This window comes from Ciconia boyciana, chromosome 6, assembly GCF_034638445.1.
Source record: "Ciconia boyciana chromosome 6, ASM3463844v1, whole genome shotgun sequence".
Lineage (NCBI taxonomy): Eukaryota > Metazoa > Chordata > Aves > Ciconiiformes > Ciconiidae > Ciconia > Ciconia boyciana.
The window spans coordinates 8,845,770-8,871,894 of NC_132939.1; the positions used below are offsets into that span (position 1 = coordinate 8,845,770).

The 26,125-nt window shown below is 34.8% G+C and overlaps 1 protein-coding gene across 2 annotated transcripts in view; it reads left to right on the top strand.

The window, feature by feature from the left end:
• Positions 1 to 26,125, top strand: part of ELP4 (elongator acetyltransferase complex subunit 4) — a 153,724-nt gene that overhangs the window by 64,517 nt on the left and 63,082 nt on the right. For both annotated transcript variants that reach the window (XM_072863731.1, XM_072863732.1), the window contains exons 8-9: positions 1,645 to 1,753; positions 4,460 to 4,566. In XM_072863731.1, the coding sequence (XP_072719832.1) occupies positions 1,645 to 1,753; positions 4,460 to 4,566 (216 nt within the window). The remainder of the gene's footprint in view (positions 1 to 1,644; positions 1,754 to 4,459; positions 4,567 to 26,125) is intronic.

Consider the following 26,125-nt stretch of genomic DNA (forward strand, 5'->3'; position numbering starts at 1 on the left):
ACCTCAGATCACTTATGTTATTCCTCAGAAAGGAAATTCTGTAGTATAACACTGTTTTAGCATTATCCATCGTTAGACTTTGTAGGTAAAATTGAAGTTCCCTGATTCCATGGGGATAGATCATTTTGGCCTGTGCACAAGTAGCAGCTTTGAAAAGAGACCAGTCCCCGGGATTTAATGCCATCTGGCCCATAAGGTGGGGAAGGGAGGGGGTGTAAAGGTACCATGGGATCGGTGGATTTAGGCCTTGCAACCTGAGCAGATTGGGCTGTGCAGAACAGGCCACAAGTTACTTTATGTAGCAGTCAAAAAACAGAATTGAGATTATTCTTTGATGGGAGTAGGAAATGTTCACCTTTCACGTCTGCTTCGTAGGCTTCTCTGTGGCTAGGAAATACGCTGTTATTGAAATGTAGGTTCAAGAAAGCAATTGATGTATTGATCACCATTTTAATAAACCTGTATGTCAGTACAATGCATAGACTTCTCTAACATATCTAGGGATGTTTCCTTTCTCTCTGCTCCTAATTACTTTATAAATTGTTATTATCAAATAGTTTGCCAGTATTTAAATTGACCTTTCATAATAAGCGTTGGTTGCATATTTTATGAAAGAAGTGCAGAATGTACAAAATGCTTTAAAATTAATGAAAAATACAGAACTATAACTTGGAGCTACAGAGCTAATTCATCATACTTGGAATGGGTATTTTGAGGTGATTGGTCTTGATATCCCTGAAGGTATGATGGGTATAGCACCTACAGCCATCAAGAACAAGAGTATACCAGCTGTCCAGGTAGCTTTAAGATAACTACTTCTTATCTTAAAGAAATATTTTGCTTTTTAGCACAGATTTGTCTCTTTTTTTTTTTTTTTTGCTCATCAAATACTGACATCATCAAACATTTAAGAACATTTTATTCTGAGTTACCTCTGAAGATCTCTGTTGTGGCCTTTGAATGTTACTTTCTGCTATATAAAATTAACTAAAGAAAACTATGTGGAAAACAGCTTATTTAAGGCACCTGACAGTACATTGTTGCATAAGACATAAAGCATCACTTATAAATCACAAATATCTTGAGAAATGGTAATGCAACTTGAAGCTTTAGATTCATATGTTGTGTAGAGAGGAACTTTTAGAAAGAAAAATACTAGAGAAAATGCTTTGGTTCTCCATGTTGTTTGACTGATGACTAAAATGAATAACCATGTGGGTTGTGCATGCTCAAAATATTAGAGGTGGTATGCCTAAGTGTATTAAAAAACAAGATTTTAGAACACAAACAAAAGCTGGGCATCTGACTCATAGCGGAAGTCAATGAGAGGTGCTTAACTGCCACATAGCTTGTAAATATCTCTGATGTGAGCAAATGCTTATGTTATGAAGATTTAGGAAAATACGAATTTAGTGCTGAGTTAGTCCTTTTATGGTTTGTGGTTGTCAAATGTATGTTTTATTTAGACAGAAATGTCAAGTCCTTTTTGTTTTTAAAGAAAAAAAGCCCTCTAATGTAATTTCTAAGTATTGATGACCTATTTTTTCCCCACAGTTTGTCATTGAGAAGACCAAGGCTTACTCTATGAACATTAATTACCTTTTTCATCACATAGGATGTGTATTTTGTTTCCATGTCTTACAGAATAAAGCAATTATGGAACGTGTAACAAACTTGTCAGATATGGTAGTTGGTCTTGAATCATTTATTGGCTCTGAGAGAGAAACCAATCCATTATACAAGGATTACCACGGTAAGTTCCATCTTTAGCAATGCAAAAAGTCTGCCCTGAGTGTTTCTAGGGCACTTAGCGGCTTACCCTCCAATTGGGTATCTGCTATAAAGTAGCATTTGATTTCATTTTAGAATATACCTCGTAAATGTTTCTCCTTGCTAACCAGTCTTGAGTTGGGAAAATTTTCAGTAAAGTGCATTAAGGCTGCAAAGGAAACATGGCAACTCCTTGCATGTTGTCAAGCCGTATTACTGAGGCATGGCTCAATCAGATGTACATCTCAACAGGCAGGCTTTGGGGAATTCACATGCAGAGGAGGCTTGGCAATCATCTGACCAGCGAGCTGTACTTGTCATGAAATCAATACTTTTGATCTGCCAAGTTTTAAGTAGAGAACACGGAAAAACATATATTATATTAAGGTGAATAAACTGCTAAATGATGTGCTATATAAACTTGATCTAAAAATAACGTTCTATTTTTCAGCTGTAAGTTACGGCACTTATGCATTTAAAGAAATGAATGTGGATATGTGTGGCGTGTAAAATATGAAACTAATTTTGGTAAAAAGTCATGTAGCCTTTCAAGGGATTTATCTTCAAATTGTGTAATTGTGTTTAATCTTGCATTTTGTTTCCCAAAGATTTTGTTAGCTGTTGCAGCAAAACTATTTAAATTTTAAAAGATTAGATTAGAAGTTATGCATAGCCAAAGCAGTGAATAGCAAACAGTTTTAGCTAATCCAGAGTGGTGCTCTGAGTGTGCATAAATTACAGCTGTTATTATTGTGATACTACTGTAGTTCCATGGAAACCTTTAGTTGAAAGTGAACTGCTTATCTGAAACCTGCTGTAAACATGTGAGAATGTGGCAGTGTTTTCCATAGCAGGATATATAGAAAAAGAAGCAAAGATGGTGTTGAGACACCACTGTGTGTATGCAGGCTGTAATTAATAAATCAGAGAAAAATCATTTTGACTATGAAAATAGTGCACATTTCATGATCTGAAAAAAGGTGAGTGAAAAAGAAACCATGAACAAAAGCTAGAATAATTTGCCTAATTATTTTCCAACTGTATAATCGTGATGTGGCATTTGTTTATGCTAACATAATTCTGTCAATTTGATACTCCTTTTCTCAGTACTGAGGAGATCCTTTAAGACAATGTGTGTTTTAGCAGTTATTTCCTGGTTTCCTGTAAAAATGTATACTAAATCATTTTTGGTACTACTTAATAAAAATTATATGCCAATATACATAGCTTTTGAGGTTTAGGCAACCTTAATTTAACATTCTAAAAATAGGTATTTTTAACAGTTTTAACTTTGTGGATTCTTTTTGCTTAAGAATATATTTTAAGATTATTTATTTACTGCAGATGATGGAAGATTTTGACGTTACTCAGGAGAAGTTTGATGAAATTATTGCATTATTTAATGAATCCTGCATTAATAATTTTATTAAGCTGCCTGCAATTTTAAATGGTTGAAAAGTCAATAAAAGAACAAAATAATCATATAGATGATCCTTAAATAAAATTTTTAAAATACTGTATATAAGCAACCCTGTGTTATACCTGCTGTTCCTATATATAATAATTATATTTTGAACTCAAAAGCCAAACAGTTCTTATATGTCACTGGACTGGAGGCAGGGATAGAAAGTTTCAAAGTGTAAAAATATTTTTCTAATATTATTGAGAATTTTTGTTACTAGTACCCATAAAAATCATGCTTTTTAAAGCATTCAATTTTAGGAAACTTTCATCCCTTTAGTTTTCCTTTTAAAAAAATAAATAAAACCCCAAAAGAATATTTGCCTTATTTTAAATTAGGGTTTTAGTGTTTGGGGTTTTTCTCACAGCTGCCGTTTTCAAGATGTCTTTTCTAAATGTTCAGTATTTCCATTTAGATGCTGGCTTTATGAATAGCAAATATAGGCCAGTAATTGAGAAGCCCTGTAGAATTTTCCTGGTTTTCAGATGTAGAAAATCACCCTTAGGTTGTTCAGAAACTATATTAGGCTGCACAAAAACCATCCAGCGTCCTTGTCAGAAAAAATCAGCTTGAGTTGCAGCTGACAGAATGCAGAGCTTGCAGTGCACCTAGTACTGTTAAAAACATCTAAACAGCTATATAAGCCTCCTGCATGAAGAAAACTTACTTCTCCCAGGGTGGCACAGGGGTTAAAATTTATTGAAAAGCATGATCCAAATCAGTATTTTCCAGAAACTTTTTTGAAGTCATTTTCAGGGCACAAAACGAAGTACTTCTCATTAGAGCTTCAGTGGTTATCAGTAACCCATAAGCCTTGTTTTGCTGGCTGCTTACTGGTGCATTTAATAAAATAAAGATCACTCAGCGGTGCCGTGGGCAGCATGCAAGGTGATAGCCATATTTGCTTACTGTAAATACAAGAGAAAATCACACACAAACCGGCTGTGGTTTTGACAAGTATTAAGATCCCTCTTTACATCTGTACTTCTGTACCAAAGTGCAATTAGTTTTCCTTGCACAGGGATTTCTGTTTATCTTATTCTGCTTGATTACTTGAGTATAATCGCACCGTTTGCTTCATTGCTCCTGGTAGTAAGCTCCAGTTTAAAAAGGGGAGGATGAGTGTGTGTAAATATACAGAATTCTGCTGTAAGGCTCTAATTTATGCATCTGGACGACAGCATTTTTCTTAATTTTTTTCCCTCCTTTACTCTTTCTTTCCACAAGGTTTGGTTCACGTACATCAGATTCCTCGACTTAATAGCTTGATCTGTGATGTGTCAGACACGAAGGACCTTGCTTTTAGATTAAAAAGGAAGCTGTTCACCATTGAGGTAAGAGAAACAGTTTTGTTTCACTATTTAGAACCCAAAAGGTGGAGCTAATCCCATCTCTTATGTTTCGTTCTGTGAAATACATAAAATATGCATCAGATGTTGTAAATTCATTTCATTCTGGTTTTGCTGTTTCGAACGGTTTTATAAAATATTGTAATATGCCTTCTAATTAAAAATGTCTCATTTGCTGCACTAAATCAGTCCGTTATAAATAGTTTATTTTTGTTTAAAATGTACATAGAAAGTAGGCCACAACCTTCAATAACAAAGCGTGACATGTTTCTAAGGATGTCAGGAGCATATTTAATTAAATGTTAATGACTTGCTCTTACTTGTGTTAGTGGGTGGGAAAGTAGCTACATGTTATTACCCCAGTAGAGGGATTTTAATGTATAATGCTGCCTAAAATTGTGTGTGGTATGAGGGATAAGTGTCCTTATCAGTATTCAGAAACCATTTTCTTTGCATTACTGAAATCACCTTTCGCTCTTTTATGTCATTTTAAACACAGTATCATTTACACTAATGTCCTTAAGTAAATTTCCTACTAAATTTAAACTTTTTTCTGTGACCTTTATGCAGACAGTCCTGATAGAAGGCAGTAATACAAAAGATGTATTTCATTTTAATCTTGCTAAAGAGCAAATGAACATAGCACTATTAAGCAATTAGAGCTGATGTATTTATTAACCAAGTAATGCTTAGAGATGGAAGATGGCTTTTGGGGTGATGTGATAGTCATCGGTACAGTCTGGGCAAATTTTTTTTAACAAAGACATAAAACAGCCAAGCATCCCTGACAAACCATTTTGTTTAATCTCTTTTCAAATGAAAAGCTCTTAAGCAGGCCACTTGTCTTAACTGCTTGAAACCATAAAAAGAGAGAATTGCCACCAATAAATTAGCATATTTTTTACTCCATCACCAAATGATGGTCAATGTGGCTTGGCACTGCTTTGGTGTTTGGGACTTCACCCTTAAGTGACCACTTTGGCCCTTATTTGACCCTCTGCCCTTTTTAGCTGGCCACTTGATAAGGTAACTTAAGGGTTCTCTCTCTTCACTGCCCCCTCCCCTTCACAATTGCAAGTAGCCCTAACCTATAAATCATTGAAAGGGCCCTATCAAGTGACAAATTAAGGTGCCCTCCTCCTAATTAATGGTCATCAATGTCTTTAATTATCTAATCCTATTGAGAGTAGTTAATAGTTAATCAGGCAGCCAGTTCTTCATGCAGGTCATCTCTGCATGAGTGCTAGAAGTTTCTCAACTAGAGGTATCCTCTTCAGAAGCCACTTAAAGGCAAATATGTGAAGGAGGGCTTTTTTCCCAAAGACATTCCTTTATAATGTTTCTCACTTTCCAGAGAATGCGGTTAGTGAAACCAGACATTGTGAGGTATTAAACCATTTTAACAACTGCTTTTGAGCAGTACATTAGAAACAAAAACCTTAATAGTCTGTGTTTGGTTTTAAAATACAAATGTTCTTACTGTTTTCAGAAGTGCAGAGAAGCGTGCACCCTCATTTCACAGCATAGTAAATTCTCATTTATTATATCTATGAATTAGAATATTGGGGGGGGGGGGGAGTCCTCACTATAAATCCTGACTCATAATATAATTTTTTCTGTCAGCTGTATTTGGGATTCTAATTTGTAATGTAATTTGGAAGGAAAAAAGAAAAAAAAACCAAAAAACCTTAGCAGGAGGCTCTGAAAAAAGAATTTAATTAGCCATGGGGCAGAAGAGTTGGAAACAGGGGTGTAGTGGAACTCTTGAAACAACCTGTTGCCCTAGACATGGGTAGATGACCCACTTGTATAATTTCTCCCTTCATTGCTCAGCTGCAGCCCCTTTTGAATAACTTCAGGTTTTGTTAGAGATATGCTTTCTATAAGCTGAACTGACACAAACTAGCCCTTTTTGAACATGTTAGATCACTGTCCTACTGTGATCTTCCTGTACACATTTCACTAATCTATAATACATATGTTTTTCTTCCTCATAGTATTAGGGGAGGCAGACTACAGCTAGGCTGACTAGAGCAATGAGGTCAATAAGAAAATGGGAGCAAGGGAAAATTGAATTAAGAAGGGATGTGAATACAGTCTTCTAAAATGGGTTTCTGCAGTTAGAATGCGATGAGTCAGCAGTCTGGTGGTAAAAACATAAAGCAGCACAACAGTGTGCGTTACAAGCAACAGTGTGCTTTATACAAAGCACAACTAAGTTTATGACTTCTTTAGTATGTAGCTTAAATGTGAAATTAAAATATATTTTGAGTACGTTACAGTTTTTTGAAAATTTCTACTTAGTTATATACACAATTTAGGGTAAAAATATTGACTTCTACTTGAAATGCCACAGTAAAATCAAATTGCATAAGAAAAGTTAGAAATACACAACCTATGATTTATGGCAAAATTTCTCCAAAAAGGATTTTCATCACTAGACCGTTCTTTTTTTACAGTTTAAAATAAGGGCACGGGACATGGATTTTCTCATCTCTGGATTGCTCACCAGTTAAATAACTCTTTATGGTTTGGCCCTCATCAGTAAAAAACCTTAAATGTCAAATCCGTTTTATTAGATTGCAGTTTTGTGGGAGGGACTCCACCTCTTTATAGTCTGCAGAATCATTTAACCGTTTCAGTTTTTCTTGTATCTTCTTTGTCAAAGTAAGATTGACTGAAATGTATTCTAAAGGGATTTTTTTAAAATTCAGGATGAAAATGTTTTTTAATGAATATTTATGAGTGTTCATTTTCTATTTGTAAATTATGAGGTAGACCCTTTCCAGGAAAACTTACATGTTTATGGTAAAAGGTGCAGTGGCTATAACAAGCTTTCCCAAATCTTCACACGTTAGTTACTAGCAATATATTATTATATGCAATATTATCAGCGATCTATCTTATGTGCATACCACTTTAAAGGACACAATTTTTAAGTTAGCCTGTCTAATCCTATTTCTTCCCACTTTGGAATCTTAATTAGAAGGAGATAAAAACCATCATTTGACTAAATTATTGTCTTGAATCTGTAGCAAAAGGTATAATCCGCAATTGGGCCAATTAGTGTACCCCATAGTTAGCTATGCTGAGGCAGGAAACTTGATTAGATCTGACACCAGCCTAGTTCCCACTGTTGTTTTGCCAGGTATGATGGTCAGACTTCAAAGGGCTTGAGGCATCAGCAGGGCAAGGTTTGGAGGCCAGCTTAGGTCCGGTCGTTAATCTCTCTGCTAAAACCACAGCAGCCCTCGCACAAAACAAGCTTACACGACACAATCATGCGGTATTAAAGTTTGGGTTGAGTCATGCCAATTTGCCTTTGATTTTCTGATGATTGACTAAAAGATGGCTACATGACTAGACACATACTGAAAGTTTACTGATTAGGTAAGTTCCCCAAATATTTGAAATATTTTTTGATTTCTCAGTTAAATGATATGACAACCCCTTCATCTTAATGAAACTTTTCAGCAGAATTGTTCTTGAAGTACTTTTTGCTTTGTTTGTAGCTCTGAATGTATCTTTTATCAACATTTGATAAATTTTGTAGGAACATTATGTTCATAGTTTTATTTGATAGAACTTTATCTTTGTTGTTCCAAAGCCTCCTATCAAAACTAAAGGAATCTGTGCCTAAATTTGATTTTTTCACTCCTCAAAATTTCTAAGGAAACATTGTTTGTCGTTGTTATTTAGGTACACTTGCAATTATTCGCAAAAAGGGAATTTCCTCTTAATTATTTTCCACCTCACCGTTAAGTAAAGCGCTGTTCCACGGCTGCGATTACATAAGTGTTCCTTTCTTTTGCAGTCTGATTTGTTGAAATATTGCAGTAACAGTGACATGTTTCCATTCTGAGAAAAGCCTAAGGCTGCTTTAGTATTATTCCAAATGATTGAAATTGCCATCTTGCTGACTTTCCCTTGGGCAGCTTAAGGCCTGTTTACTTTTGTATTTGTTTCACATGTACCCTCTGAGTTTGGCTGGCAGGACATCATTACCTGGTTTGACAAGACAGTTGGAGAAGACTCATATTTGATTAACTCCCTTTGTTACTGTCTAGTCAACATAAACCTCTGAAATTATATATTTAAAGTTAAAACTTTGGATAAATTCAGATAAATGTTTGCAAATAGGCAAGTTTGTGAGGTTTTTTTTTAATTCCCTAGTTTTGCTTTACTGGTGATTTTTTAAATCTTCAGGTAACAGTCAATTGTTAATAGTATGGAGAAGAAGCTTTTTCCTACAAGTTGTATAATATAGTCTGTCTAATAAATAGTTGTTTTGAAATTTTTTTTTTAGTTTTGATCAATACACAAGTAAGAGCCAGCTAATATGATTTGCTTTTTAATGGCTGTATAACACCTGTGCAAACTAGAATAAAAATCTTTGAAAGACAGCTCTGTTTGAACCCAAGTGTCATATACTATATAAAGAATTGCCACACAGCAAAAGTAAGTAAGATTCCAGAGCTTAATGTATGAGTTCTGGAGATTTTTTTTCTGAGATGTGTTTCCTAACAGGAGGAGAAGAAAGTCAGAATTAGAGTCCTGTGGCAGGAATGTTGCTGGTTTCTCAGTGGCAGGCAGATACAATATGGTACTATGGAGCACTCTGCAATGCATTTTTCCTGGTGGTAATTGCCAGAGTAATAGGTTATGTCTTTGGAAGGAAACATAATCACAAAAACCAGCAATTGAGCCTGTATATAATTTAAAATAAATGTATGATTCCAAAATAATGTCCTTTCTTCATCTATCAATAAAGGACTATAAGAAAATTAATGATTGCCAAAATAAGCAAGATTTAAGTGCAACTCCAGATATTCATGTGCATGTTATGGGGCCAGCAGTGTTATTTGGAAGAAGGCTTAAAACTCCTTTCTTTTAAGATGGTAAATTTGGCAATTAAAAACAGGAAATATGTCTTAGGTGGCTTCCATCTGAAATCTCTGTATTTCTACTTTTTTTTTTTTCATTCTATCCCCTTTCATTGCTTATTTTATACAGACTGTAGTGTGGTAAACTTCTTATTTGCAAAGGAGAAGTGCAATTAGCCACTGCTCTAGATTATTTACCAAAACAGGTGGGTAAAACCAAGTCAGAACTGATGTCTGCAGTGCTTCAATGTGGTATTAACGTAGCTCAAGTTTGGTCCTAAGTGACTCAGGAGATGGTGATGTCACTGAGTGCCAGAATGGTGCTCCCGGAAACATTTTGTAATTATGCATTAAACGCATCAAGAACAGGTATGGACATAATGGTTTAGGGTTATTAATGAGCTATTTCTTCTGGAAGAATAAATCAACCCATATGTCACCAGTACATATGGGATCGGCATATATTTAAAATATGCACACGTGCCATACCAACCTCTGTATCAGTGAGAATTAGACAGTGTCCACTGTACCTCTAATAGCATCACTTCTTATAGGCTTCTTCCAAGAAAATTTGAAGCAGCCTTCATTAATGACTCACCCTAATCCTGATTATATTTCACTGATGTTTATAAAGTTGAGTAATTTTGTAAATAAACAAAAGCATTTGAATTAATGAACTATTTTAGGCAATACTTTAACAAAAAGAATCTGTGAACCTGAGAGCTGACAAAAGGCAAAACATTGGTTTATTAGAAATTTGAGTAAGGTGATAGTTCTATAGTCATCGGTCAGTAAAATACGGAAATGAATTCTTGTTCGCTGAGGTAAAGTTCACACACCGTAACACCAAAACTAATATATGCTACACGATACATGTTGTAATACTGGGACCTTAGTCAATATACCTTCGTATATAGATAAAAGCAACTCTATTTTAAGATCATGCACTGGTGACATTACAAGACTTGACCCCATGTTAGGGCCTTACAACCTCAGAACGGAACCTGCTTTTACCAAGACACGGTTGTGACTGCCTGGCTGGCCAGTGCCTGGAGCATAGATGAAACTTTATAGGTATTCCTGGTTCAAAGGTGAGACAGAACGTCTCTGAAGTGTTACAGAAAGTATATTTCTTTAATTTTCTAATGTAATAAAACCTTTGGGGCCTCTCATCCCCGTGTATTTGAGAACACAAGTACCCTTGGGGCTTACATGGAAAACTTCTCTTTCTCTTCAGCCTGCCTTAAGCAGATAGCATCATACCTGGCAAACTCTAGTACGGGATGCTCCACTTCAGCTCAAGGACTCAAATGCAAGGATCTCTGCATATAAAACTAAATTTTCTAACAGAGAGAGGTAAATCACTGTAATAAAATTCAGCTGAAATTTATGCCAGTCAAACCCCTGTTGCATTGATTTTTCCTGTCCATTTTCCCTATGATTCTAATAAAGACATTACCACTGGCTTATTTAAACATAGATCAGAAGATAGTAATTATAATACCATAACATTTTCTTAATCTAAAATTAATAATACTGCAAAAAGATTCTCCTGCAAAACTAATTCTGTCATAATTCCAAGCTCCATTCTGCATTATTTCATCTAGTAGCCAGTTCAGGTTCTCTTTACCTGGTATGGTGTACTTCACTGAATTGTTTTGTCAGATGCTGTCAAGCCAACCTACCATTGTTAAAGAAAATCAAACTAAATCATTTTGGCATGAGCCTTCCAGGAATAAGGCACAGAATATGAAGGGTTTGATGAAATCAAGGATTTGATTTCAATATTGTAAAAGACTGCCTGTCAAAAATGTATTACATTCTTTCAAACAATTTTGAATAAATAAACGTGTTTAAAATTGTGACAGTACAATTTAGATAAAGTTTTGGGAGATATTTTAAAATTATAATAACTTGAGGTAAAACAATACTTGGAGTGCTCCTATTTAAAAAGAAAAAACCCTCTGAATGCTAATGGTACATAGAACTGAAATCAAGTAATAAATTTTACTTGGTATATGGAATTTCAGAACACTTGTATCTTATGAACATGTGGAAAAATTTAATTTGAAAATATCACCTTATTGTGTAATACTGAATAAAATTATTTTGATATTCTGAAGATGAATACAGGAAGTACCATTAACTTTTAGATTGCATGTGAAGATTTGTAATATTCTGAAATTTATTTCATAATTAATTTTGGTTTCTGGGTTGTTTGACATTATACAAATATATCATGAGGGCTCCATTCAGTTTTTCAAAACTTTAACACTTATAATACAGTGCATCCGCAGTTCCTTGTCAGTAAACAGGACTCATATGTATTTTTATTTAAACAAATAATTATGTCGTTTAGAAATATTTATACCATAATTGTGTTGTTGCAATGGAAGAACATGCAACAAAGCCATTAGTGCAATTAAAGGTCACTTGTATATATTGTAATGGACTGCTCATTCACCGGATCGGTGTTAAGGGTTAGTGCTGCAGCATGAAATGGATTGGCCTTGTTCAGTCTGTAAATAAATGGGTCAACTTGTATTTGCCAGACAAAGTAGTTGACATATTCCCACTTTCTTAGTATTAGAAGACAGGTAGGCTAAAGAGATCTTTTGTAAAAATGTTGGTTGGTAAAGATTAAAAAACTCTTTATCTACAAGGATTATGTTTTTCACTAAAGTAGTAGTGCTTTTTAGACAAAGGTCTGTAGACCTTTGATAGAAAGATATTGATGGTGAGTTATTAAGAAGCAAAAAGAATTAAGCACCATATTCATAGTAGTTCTCAGCAGGAGCTGAGTGTCATCTCCTTCAAATGCTCTTTAAAATACCACCAAATTTTAATAAAAATACGGTATTTCGTAATTGTATAATGTTCTCACTTTTAAATAATAGCAAATTCAATCATGCCATCACACAGTGAAACAGATCGCTGAATTTTATGTGTCTCTGTAAATGCAGGAAAATAAAAATTAAAGCTTATAGGAAGTCACATTTCCTCAACCACAGGCCTGTATCATATATGAACCTTATTGAAATGTATTGAAGTAGGAGTTCAGGGCTGTTACTGAAAAGTTGAGAATAGGATGACTTTGCATCTCCACATGGAAGATGGGCATCCATCTGGATCTTCTTGTCTCAATACTGTTTGTTATGCTTTTGATTATTATCTTTGGGTAGAAAGTGATTTAAAGTACTCTGTAAACTAGGAAACTGTAAGATAGCCCCATCAAAAACTTGGAAAGGGTTAAAATGTCATTTTGTAGGAAAACAGAGCAATGTTGCCAAATGTTTGCTGTGACTAGTAACATGCTTAATCAAACAAATTCCAAAATATTGTATTGTAATTTTGCAAAGTCAAGATTAAGGGTTAACATTTGCAGTCTTACAAAAATATTAGTGATTTTGGATGAACATAAATCTGTAAGGAAACTACAAATTTGTGGTTTCTTTAAATTTTTCACCTCTACAAAAACTGTTCCATACCATTTTGCTGATCTGTTTATTTTACTGATTCACGAAGAATATTACCCTTTATTGAACTGTTAACATACAGGAACATTTTTTTATTTTGTTTTTATCGAGGGCAAACTAGTCTTATTATTCTTAGTCTGAAAGATTTAACAAAAGTGCCAAAAAGAGAAAGGAGAAAAAAATATACATAGACTGCAGACTACTGTAGGTGAAGAAAAAAATGTTCTATAACCGTTGTGCAAATACTACTTTCTGCTTTGGCCCTAATTATGAGGTATTATTTGTGACTGAATTCCAGAGTACATTTTATTTTGATATTCCTGGCCAAGAGGAGTGTGCAAAAAAGTAGATTGTCATAAGCAAAATGGCTGAGGACTGCAGTGCCTAAGGCATAAATAAACTTAGATTTTGGTCATGCTATCTTATTGCTCTCTTTCTCATAGTTGTTTTAGTTGCATTGTTTTGATTTTGTTTTAATTTGCCTTTTCTTGGTTGTATTACATATGGTTTTCAGAGGATTCTGTTATCATGCATAAGGCAATTTAAAATTTCTCACTGCATGTTAAAACTCAACAGCTTTTGAAATACCAAGTGAGACTGTCTCCAAGAAGAAAAATATTATTTATTGCATTTAAAGGGGTATTTCTGGCCAGCTTAACATTAACATAATATTAACCCCCTTCAGAATAATAGCTTGAATTTGAATGACATTACCAAGTAACAGTTCAGCTCCCTCTTTCCTCATTCCTTCCTTCCGAAGAAAGTGAGCAGTAATTGTGTAGTATACAATAACTAAAGCTTTATATTGATGTCCATAAATACATAAATAAATAAAGTTAATTTAGGTGCCAACTTATACCAGCCACAGACTGCTTGACTTTCAGAAAACAGCTGGTAGTGCTCGCTGAAAATAATTCACTTTAAATGCCTCATTTCAGGTATTTAAGGTTTGAGAAACCTATGGGTTTTAGCTTATGAAAATACTCTCTATGGGCTCTTCATCTTTTTTCCTGTTTCAAGTCTGTTATAGCAAAAATGACTGAAGATTTTTCACGCTGATGTTGATAAAATTCATATGTTTACAAAACAGTTACCAAACGGACTTACCTTTTTGTCATATTAAACCGCTAATCTTTGGGCAGTATGTCTGCTTGAGTCATGTTTAGAAGTAAAAGCAGAAAACAAAAACAAATTTATCACTTTTAAGTAGGAGGATGTGAGTATTGCTGTGCAAAAGAAATCAATTTCACGTTGCATCCAAAACAGTGCTTGCTGTTCTTAAAATAACCTGATTGCTTAATATTTAAAGTTTTAAGATCTTAAGTAGTCTTTGCTATGGAGCTATACATTCATTTGTTCTGAAAAAGATAGGCTTTGTGTGACTTGCATATGAATGTTTGAGAAGGACAACTTGGCCATGGCAGCTGAGTCTTGAGGGGACTTCTGAAGTCTCCATGATATACCCAGATTATCTGCTGGGGGTTTGAATAGAACCTTAAAGGTGTATTTGTAAGCAAAGCATTTCACGTGTTTGGATAATAGCTATACAGTGACCTGCCTTGTCATTGGGTTGGCTCCAGACTCTCCAGCTGGAGGAGTTAAGAACTGTGCAGTTGGCAGATAGGCTTGGGGTCTGTGAGTGACAGGAAAACTTTCACACGGCGGTTGCAATCCACTGTTCTCAGTCAAGGATTACAGTGTTCCACTATAGTTTTCAGACATGCACCCTTACTTGCTTTTATTTGTGAGCCAACACACAATTAGATGAACCAGAGGAAAAGTTTTGCTTGTGTACTGAGTCTCACTGGTACTTCTTGCTTTTAAGGGCTTCTACGTGCAGCCTTAAGTTTGTATGGTTACCTGCGTATTGGTGGCAAGTATAGCAGATATTAACCACTTTTTATTTTGATGTTTTAATGATGTATCACATAAGAGTGGAAAAGATTAAACTAGGAAAGACCTTGTTCTGTTATTTTTGTTGGCCTAAAGACATAGGTGTCCTGAATTTGCAGTGCTCACTTGCAGATTGAGACTGGGAACCAAGTAGGGTATGGTGAAGCTACACTCTCGGGACTGACCGAGGAAAGTCTGCTCGTAGCTATAGCCACAGCTTGTCCCCATCTTGATATACAGGATGTGTGATGTATAGAATAAACACATCCCTCAGCCACTTGAGCTGCCATATGTTACTAACTGAGCAGCATTTTATTTTCAGCTCTTTATTATGTGGTGTTTGTTATCTGTTGGTTGCACCTCTTCTGTCATTGATTTATTAGGGTTTTAGTAATGTGTTGCTTAATCAATAAACACTGTGGTCTGTTAAGTCACTTATGTCTCAGGTCTGCAATCTAAAGCCCCTGAGGCAACATCATATACTTCTTAATCAGTACTTCTCACCTTTTAGTATAAAGCTTTGTAATTCTGGGCGGATTACAGGTTTCCTATGCTGCCTCAAATGCCCTTTCACAACCCTTTTGCTACCAGTGTGACAGGAGTTATATGAGCTTTTGCTGCTATAATATAGGGAAAAATGGTTCTACTTCTGGGATGAGTGTTTATTAAGAGATACAAACCAGTACTTAATTTGTAATTCTTCTGCTGTTAAAACAAGGAATTAATAAGAAGGAAATGTAATATTTGTGTTTAGATCTGATCCTCAATAGTAGCATAGCCATGGGCTGTTTGTGCTTGGTCTACATCATCTAGACTAAAAATAGCCTTCCTGTCATTTTATTGGCAGAGTTTTAGCTACTCCTTTAATTCTGTTTAAAAATGGATAGAGAGAAAGACAGCATAAATATTGAATGTGTGCAGATATTCCAGTAAGTAACTAACAGGAGATTCCTAGTGCTTTGAAGAGCTGTGTAGCTAAATGGAATTCATGTTTTTCTTAAATAAAGAGACATTTTATAAATGATGATCATTTTTAAATATATTGGGTTAATTTTTATTTTTGTATGTGTATCATTAAAAGCTATTTTTAAATATCTGGGCATTAACATATTTGCTTTATTTTTATTAGTGTCCTGCTTAGGTTTTGTTCTCTTTAGGCTTCCTTTACATTTTGATAAGAAATTATTGATGAGATATTTCATTTCTCATCAGTTAAATAAAAATCCACATTATTTCTCATTTTTCTTTTATTAAAGTGAGTTTTTGGAGAGTAAGAAGAAAAATCACTACTGCTTGCTAAAATCTTGAGCAATAGTCTGAAAAATTATGCTTTGTTATGTTTTGGTTTTTGAAAACCTGTGGAAACAGTGAACTGGCTTGTTCTTGTTCTGTCTGTCCTTAGAAATCATGGGCTACTTTAGGAACTTTCAGGACCACAGTTATAGTATGGAAAAGACACAGCTTTGAGGTGGACTTGCATCTATGTTGTCTTTTTCCTGATCTGAGAAGGGCATTCTGGCTTTGAAAAAGCCATGAGAATTAGATTCAGGTTACTGAAATGCCCCTAAACCTACAAAGGAAAATTTTTGCTGTGTTCGTAGGGTTAGACTCTAAGGTAGAAGGGTTACACTGAAATAATTTTGTCAGTAGATTACTTATATCCTTATATAAGAAGCACGTTTTCCTTGTGTAGTCTGAACTAAAATTTATATGCGTACCATGGTCTCTTCTACTTTTGCCTCTCCTGTCTTGCTCATCCACACCATGGTGTGTATTTGTGTCCTTTAGGACAATATTATTCCGCACATTCAGTTTAGGAGTTGTTTGTACTCACACAACTATGTGTATCTGGAATACTTTCTTGCAGCATTTATTTGTTTTTTGTTATTTTTTGTTTCTCGAGTTTGTGTTTTGAAATTATATTGTTACTTTACAAATTGATCCAGAAGATTAGCATTGATTGAAGGTGCGGTAAGAGAAGGTGTGTTTGAAAGTAAGTTATGTTAACTGCTGCTTTTATGGAAGGATGTCGGTGTTGTTACAAATGAGGTTATGAAAAGAGAAGCAATCGATGTTGCAGTTTTTAAATTAGAGCATCCAAAGTAAAGTGAATAGTTGCATTCCATCAGTTGCAAGTGCATAGCATTGACATAGGAGGGTATCAGTTTTCAGAACTGATAATGAAAACAGAGTATTTACTAGCGAAAATTAGGCATAACTGGAGTATTCTTATATGTACAGTCTAGACAACTGGTAAAAATATTTCTAAACAAAGCGGAATTTGTACAAAGCCAGAAATAGTCAGAGATCATTTCTATTGGGAGAAGTATTGCCATTTCTATGAAGTATTTAGTTAATGAACATTCAAACAATTTTATGAGTATTTTAAGCTTTTTTTTCCCTGAAAGAGGAAGTATGGTTCCATACCAGATTACATTCCTAAAAGATTTACTGTTCTAAGCATAATAAAAATATTGTAAAATTACTTCCTATCTTGAAAAATCAAACCAGCTATTCTTGTTTCAAGTTTCATCTAATATATTGTTCCATATGGTTGTACGATAAACACATTATTCCTTGAACAGGAATTAAGAGTAAAGCTGCCAGGAAGGGGTTTTGTTGTCAGAGTAGTTCCCGCCTCATGTTTTGTAAGAGATTTCATGGTCCCATTGTAAAGAGTGGATGATTTAAAACGTGTTCCCAAGATAAACTTTCCCATTGTCATTAATGAGGATGGATAATACTGAGTGACAAGTGCATTAGGAATGACACAGAAAGAGCTGTTAGATTTGTCAGAGCATATCACTTCAGGCGATGAAACTTGAGGACATTCTCTTTTAGCAAATTTTTGCTATTTATTGGAGAACCAAGGATTGTGATTGCTCACACAGGTGGATTTTACTGTTTTGTTCATTAAATATTTAGGTACCTTTGAAAAGGTAAAGGTGATAAATATGACCATTATTCTCCACTGTGAGAAGTGCCAATGGTTGCTTTGCTTACAAATAATTCAGCAACACTAATATACCTTTTATTTGTTTTAAAAATGTTTATTTGGTGGATAATTTTTAATTTGCAATATTTTTACTGAACGGGAATATTTAAAGTTATATAATAAATGCTCCGAACTGTCATAGTGAAGCTTCTGGGATAAAGAAGCTTAAAATTAGGACACTATACATGTAATTTACATTGACTTAAAAAATTGTATTTCTCCATAGAGAAAGACTTTTTAAATATTTATCTCTGAATAATTAATAATGTATGATTTTTTCTGGTGTTTAAAATCTTTCCAAACTACAACATGCCTATCAATTTCCATTTTGAACATGCAATTGGTCACTTTTTCGCCTTGATTCATCTTGCCTGGCTGCCAACCAAATTTTGCCTCCGTGTACCTTCTTGACATTAATAATGACTGAGTTTCTGTTCGTTTGCGTGCAAGATTTCCCAAGCGGCAGTTTGGGGCTGGGATAAACTATCTATCATGATTGCGTACAACTAATCTGCCTCAACCAAACCACCCAATGATTGAAATTGCATTTGACAATTCACCTCTCCTTGGCGTGCCTGAGGTGAACATAGCTACAGACCATCCCCGGAAGGGCACAGCAACTCCTCCATATGTTGGGGAGGATCCTTTTATTTGTGTCAAGAGACTTTTAGCAAAGCATGTTTAGGCAGAGATTTTTTTTTTCGTAGATTTCCTTATTTTCAGATACATGACTGCCACTTTCTCCTAACCGAAGCATTTTGGGTTTGTGAAGCATTTTCTGATTTTTAATTAATTAAAGCTGTTAAACTCTTTCTCTGAGATTAACCAGTGCGATATTGGGTGTATAGGAGATAAAAAATTCAAGATGTGTTTAAAACGTCATGTATTGTTTGTTACAACGTTATGCTATTAATAGACCAGTAGTGCTAGTCAAACATCAGACAAGATGCCTGTTACTGTGTTGACCTTTACCAAAGCTTACACCTGCTTGGAGCGTTCTGATAATACAGAACCTAAGAAAGAATGACAAAGCAAAATCTGCTTCTGTCATGTAAGAAATCTTTTAATTCTTTTCCAAATGTTAAATTAATTCATATTGTTTATACTCACTGGTTTGAAAAGCTGTGTGTGCAAACACAATCTGACAAAACAGACCCTTTATTTCTGTCTAAGATTACTCAAATAATCTTCAGAGTAAAAAGCTTTCTAGGATTGCTTTTTGCTAAGTATTGTCCTTTTTGTATGAAGTCACTTTTATCATAATAATTTAAGTAATAGCCTATGCCATCAGGAGTGCTACTTTTCATTAGAGATGTGTATCATTAGCTTCACGGATATAATTAATTTGTTCACACGGATATAATTAATTTGTTCAAATACAAAGTTTCTGAATAGTTAGGGTAATAAAATTCTCTTTCTAGGGAGATAATTTCTTTGTAGTTTTCTGTTACAGTTCCAATATATTGAGTTAAAACATACACTGTTTTGATATATGGGCCCCTTCCAACTCGAGATATTCTATGGTTCTGTGATAATCCAGATAGAAGATACTGAAGAATTGCGTTCTGGAATATGTTTTGATTTCTCACTGTTTTGTGTAACAGCGTGGTTTGCTGTATTTGTGTATTTCAACAGAAGCATAATGATTCGCAGTCAAATTGTCCTTTCAAAAAAGTACAGTCCATTCCTGTTGCTGAAAAGGCGAGTTTCAGTGGTGCACTCATAAAGGCATAACTATCAGCCTAATTTTCTTTCTGACACATCAAGTCATACTTCTCTCCTTTCTTAAAACTGAAATACATTTTTTCAAGCACTTTCATTCAGCAGATTAAGTTCAAGCTGAATTAATAATCTTTTTGAAATGCTTGACAGCTGAATGTAGTACATGTATCTATCTTAGTTGTGTGTGGGAAGCTAAGTCATATGGGTATCATGCTTTCTGTAGCATTTCCAGCCAACAAGTCCGGAAGAGCCAGGACCCTTTTGAATGTATAAATCATTAATCTTAGTAACCAGCTGCTCTGAAGGCAGGGAAGAATAACTCAGCCACACAGCCATGATCAGTTCACTTGTTACAGTAACAGTGTACTAAATCTACCCATAATTTATGTCCTGCTTTCCATATTTATTCATTTATTATAATTAATTTTGTTCTCAACCTTTTTTCTTTGAGTATATCTCTATGGTACAACACATTGCCCTGTGTAAATGCTGCTATCTCTAAACCAGCTCTCATGGGTACAAAAGCAATACTGCCATGTTAGACCTGGTAGCCCAAGCAGAACACCCACTTAACCACAACTGTTTGCATCATATTGTCTCAACATGTTCTTATTCTTTGTTGTAACTGTTTGGTTTGTACATGATTCAGAACTTTTGTTTTTCCCTTGGTAGTAACTACGACTCCTTAAAGAATAACTTCTTAAATTTTTAGTCTGGATTTGAGATTTTCTTGTGTATTCTTTCCTGTGTGCCATCAAAGCTTTTTGCTATGACTTGGCATAATGACCTTCCTCATATATAATAGTTCTTGTCCACATCCGAAGAAACAGTTGTCATTAAAAAATGAGATATTTTTCAGGCCTCTGCTATTACGTATTACATAACCATACTGTTTTTATGGTCTATAAAACGATATTAAAGGGGTTTGGAGGTGGCGGAGGAGTTCCATCCTGTTACCACTGCAGTGCCAAAGAAATTATGGGAGAGTGATTTGGATTGTTGGGGTCTGCAAATTCATCAACAGTTTGAAAAATGAAAAGTTCACATCCTGCTATTCCTATTAAAATAAGGATTGATGCTGGTTAGAGAGTTTTTCTTTAATCTTGCTTAAAAGGAATTTGATGCTGGTTTATCAATAGATTCCTAAAATGACGTATCACAATTCCAGTTACTTAGACGTTTTCAATTTTTATGCAAAAACTTACAAATCTGACATTAGAAGCAACTACAGGTTTAAAAATAATATAAAAATAAAGACCGTAGCAGACTGGGGTATTTTTATGATATATTTAAGTCTAAATCTTAAAACATTGGTGAACTGCTGATTCTTGAAAACATTGTCTATAAAAAAAGATTATTTTGGTTATGATGACTTATGAGTATATATCTGCTTGTCTTGACCGATTCCTCTGTGTTAGTCTGAGCCCTTTAGTCACTTCTCAGCTTAGATTTTCTTTTTTGGTTTCAATATTCCAATTTTGATTTCTTAGATAGTTTGTATGCGACAGTTCCTTGTCTATCTAGAAGCATACGTGACAGCTCCTTTCTGGGAGTACTGAGTGGCAGTGACTGAAAAGACAGATTACTGGTTTTATAACGTGCAGTTTTATAGTACTATGATTTTGACTTCTGGTGTATTCAGCCATATTAATTACCCAAGAATGGTTTGTGACTTACGACTTCAACGAAAACCTAAGATTAGTGGTATATTAAATACATGGTAACTTGACCAACTACACTTTTGGGACTAAGTTTGTTGACCACTTCCTAATTCTTAACAGCCTTAAAATAAAGATTTTTTTATAAATCTATGTATTGAAGTGTTCAAGATACTTTGTTATCTGCACCAGTTTTGTTAGCAAATAGGTCATGGTGTCCTGACATGTGCTGATGACTTAGCCTTGTATATTTACCAAAGATCTGAGTTTGAAATTATTGAATAAATTAGTGTGGTAGCATTGTAAGCATGATTTCCTGTCAGTTATTACTTCCTATCACTTAGCTATATCTTGCAGTTTTACATAGTTTGTTAAACATAATATGTAGTACAGTTATTTCATGTATCAGGTATCCAAGAAAGATGTGCATTGTAAAGAAAAGGTGAAGCTGTCCAAAATGAGAAAAATTAATGTATTATCTTTTTTTAAAATAAGCAGCAAGCTTTAAAAAAAGATCTGAAATATATTTTTTAATAATCTTGTCAACTTTAATTATACACTTGAATTTATTTCATTCATCTTCTCACACTCAGTTATGCCCTCATCACCAACTAGTTCTGACCTTAGGATCTCTAAATGTACTTACGTGCAATTATAGTAGTCATTGAACATTACATTTTAAGATGAAAATGCAGTTATTTATAATTTCTTCCAAGCAACTTCTCTATATTAATCTAAATAAGATCATTAGATGGCCTTGTGTAAAGTATTTACCGGCAAAAAGAAGTTCTTTTAGTAAAAAAAGGATTTCCGTGTATTTCTTCATGTTGTTTGAGTGACACATATTGATACAGTTTTTATAATTCAGGCATTTCAACCATTACTGATATAGATTTTAAGTGCTTGTACATTCAAATATAGCACACAATATGGCATATATAAATGGTGTCATATCTCACTAGGTCTTTCCACTGGAAGTCGGTAGTGCCCAAGCTAGATCATAAAACTTGTCTATCCTCTTGAATGTCTCTTGTGCATGGCATTTTAGACTTTAAAAGTGCAGTACCTATCTTTGAAACATTTTAAATCAGTATGAGACAAGACTGTTGGGATACAATTAATGTTTTTATATATGAAAAAGAAATATTTCCTGGTTTGAAAAATTGAATGCAAGTTACACTGGAAAGTTACAACCTAAATACATTTATAAAATAGATAACTATTATGGTAGCCTTCTAAGTATAAAGATGCAGCAAACAGCAGGAGTCACAGATTCCTATGTGGAATTGGTCACTTCAATCAGGATGAGATTGCTTCATGTAAGACCAACATATGAAAGTTTCCCAAGTTCCAATTAAATATTACCTGAACATTTTTTTGCATATACTTAAATATATATGTTCTTATAAAGTGGAAGGTTGAATAGTAAGCTTATTTATCATAATCCGACTCTCATCATACTTCAGTGAATTTGGGATTGCTAGGTCCTATGGGTATTCATGCGTCTTAAGTAAGTACAGCAGTTGTGACAGCAATGAAGTTACTGGTAAGAAGTCTTCAAGACATTAAAACGTCATAAAGAGCAAATCTAGTCTGTAATTCAAGGAAGGCTTCCCCATCAATTTCCATATCTACACACACTGCGGTGATTCATAACAGCTTTATTATTGTAGAAGCAAGAAAAGATCATTACAATGCCTTTGTATTACAGAAGCATAATTTTAAAATCCACTTTAAATTATTGCTTTCAGAGACTGAAAATACAATAGATTTTAAACTTCTACTTCAAAAAAATAGTAATTTTTATAAAAGAGAATATGTAATTCTCTCTGTCGTGTTGATAAAACTTCACATATTCTTGATCCTTTGAAAAATACTTCATGGACCACACATAATTGTGATTCCTGAGATATGACAGATGTTAGGAAAGTGTCAAGTCAAACTTTCCATTGACTAAAGACCTTATGTAAAAATGTACAAAAAACTCATTTTGGGTTTTTTTATTTGCAAGCAATGAGAGCTATTTACACAACACTGTACTGCAGTGACTGCTGATTTGTGAAACTGAGCAGACCCTGAATGTGTTTGTGCAAATGGAATCAATAGAAAGCTGCAGGAGCATCTGGTTGATATATCTGTAAAACTCATACCCATTACTTGGAAAAAATCATATCGTCTGAAAGTAAAATAATAGCAGAGGCATCATTTGCCCTTTCAGAGAGCAGGATGAATCATAGGGGATTGGATTACAATTACAACTAAAAACAAGGATACTTTGGCTTGGCTAAAGTTGACCCCAGGAATTCAGCTGATACTCTTTTTCAGTTTTTTCATGAGAGCAAGTGCCCAAATAGGCATAACAGTAAATGGTCACAATGTGTCAAATGTACTAATTTTATAGTTTGAAAGAAAGGACATGAGTATATCTAGAGAGAAAAACGTCTTTTTGGGAGCAAGGGCTTTATTTCATTCAGCAAGTGTTTACATACTAGTTTAAGACAGACTTGATCATTGTTCAGGTTATTTGGCTTAAAATACTAATAGTATATCCTAAATGCGTATATGATAAGACTGCTATCAGTTTAAAATAAAGTTAAGACACATGGCTGAGAGAACATATGGGACTTTGAATGAACTTTGGGTTTCATCAGGTATGATCTGTGGCAGAGCAAACAATACTAATTACAGGAGTGTTCCTCATAATAACTGACTTATACAGAAGTCTTGAAAAAAAGTATAAGAGCTAGCAGAAGAGAGCATGCAAAAAAAAAAAAGGTGTTGCATCTAATAGAACAACAGAAAAACACAAAAAAAAATATAGCATCCCCTCTTGAAATTGAATAGTGATTTTTCCATCAGAGCAGTCTGTCGATACATTGTGGTATTGTGATATGTTGCCATGTTTGTGTTTCAAAACTAATTTTGGGAAGCCATTCATTTTTAAAAACAATGTCTTAACATCTTATAGATGTTGAACTACTTTCCAACATTTTCTGCTGAATTTGCAGTGCTACCATACATCAAGAGAGCTATTGGAAAATATTTAATTAGCAACATTCATACTATAAATCTTAATGTTGGGATGGACTTCATATACAAGTGCGAACTCTGTAAAAACAAAGTAAATAGAACTAGATGTAAAGTGATAAATCAGGCCACATACACGTATGTGATATATATTCTTTATATAATCCTGTGTAGTTTATATCTTTGAGCTGTGGTCACTGTTTTTTGGCTCATGTTACTGTTCACGGAATCACAGAATCATATAGGTTAGAAAAGACCTTTAAGATCAAGTCCAACCGTAAGCCTAACACTACCAAGACCACCACTACACCATGTCCCTAAGCACCTCATCCAAACGTCTTTTAAATACCTCCAGCAATGGTGACTCAACCACTCCCTGGGCAGCCTGTTCCAATGCTTGATAACCCTTTCAGTGAAGTAAAATTTCCTAATATCCAGCCTAAACCTCCCCTGGCGCAACTTGAGGCCATTTCCTCTCATCCTATCACTACTTACCTGGGAGAACTAGTTACCTGTTACTACTTACCTGTTCATCCTGTATTTATCTTCATTTGCCCACCTTCCTCTTATTTGTTTTAAGAATCATGATAGGAAACTCCAAGTAGTCTTGCTCTTCAGACCCCAAATACTGGAATGCCTTTAGCAGCTGGATTAATGCCTTAACTTCCTTCCTGCTACACTTAATTAGCAACCAAACTCTCTTGGCTTGCTATGAATATGAACTCATTAACAAAAGAAAGCCAGATAGTCAGTCTTATGTCCTACAGATTCAAAGGAAGATTCTCTGTCCTCTGGGATGGAAGTTCAACTGACATCCAGAACTTCAAATCAAGCTGCTTCAAATGCTGTGGGCACTGCCACTGACTATTTTTTGAACTCCTTAGCAACATAGAGTCCTTGTGACTTAATAGCGTTGATTTGCCAAAAGAAATACAATCTCTGGTTGGAAAACTACTGTTTGATGAATTGTTTCATTCAGCTCCACAACTGATGAAAGTTCTACATAACATTAAAAATTCTAGGCTTATCCTTAGATGTCTTTGCTTCTTCCAAGAGCGCATGAAGACAAAGACAGAAAAAAGCTTTTTGCACAGACTGAAGCCTGTTCCCCATGAATATTCAAAGACTGGCTTCAATCACAGAAAACAGAAAAACATCAATCCAACCACTTTTATTGTTACAGGGCTACTGACTCAGGTGTTTAATCTCACCGCCTTTCCTCCTCTCAGCAGAAGTCTATGAACCATTTTCCTTTTTTGGATTTTTCACCTTCATTTTTCTGCTGCCTTGGCACTTTTTTGGAGATAGGCCTACTTAGTACCATCAAATCTCATTGCAGATTATATGACAGATGAGTTATGGACAATGTCACCATTGCTTATGCAGTTCATTTTGTCTTTCTGCTGTTACACAGTCTCCATGTCCTGTAATGTTTAGGGACCCTGGTTACATAAATCTGCTTCAAAAGAAGACAAACCCACTGTCGGTTGGAGTCAAGCAGAACCTGATAATCAAGATTCTTACTGTAAGTGTTTCTCTGGGCACAACAGAAAGAACTATGGTGGCCCACCTTAAACTTACGCTTCACTTGCAAATTCAGGGCCAGGGTGATGATTCTAGCATCTATATCCTTACTTGTAAAGAGGATTTTTGCTGTCCTTTGATACACAGGACATCTGCTTCTCTTTGCTTTTTAATGTGTGATCAGAGATGCATTCATTTTACAGGGAGTCAAGACTGTTGTCATTGGACTTGTCATGGTCCCAAAAGTTTTTAACAAGGTACTGGCAATTGTTAATTGCTCGTTTGAATTAGCATGACTCCTTTTCACTACGTAGATGACTGATTGACAAGGAACAGTCACAATACCGCCTGTCATGCTGCAACTTG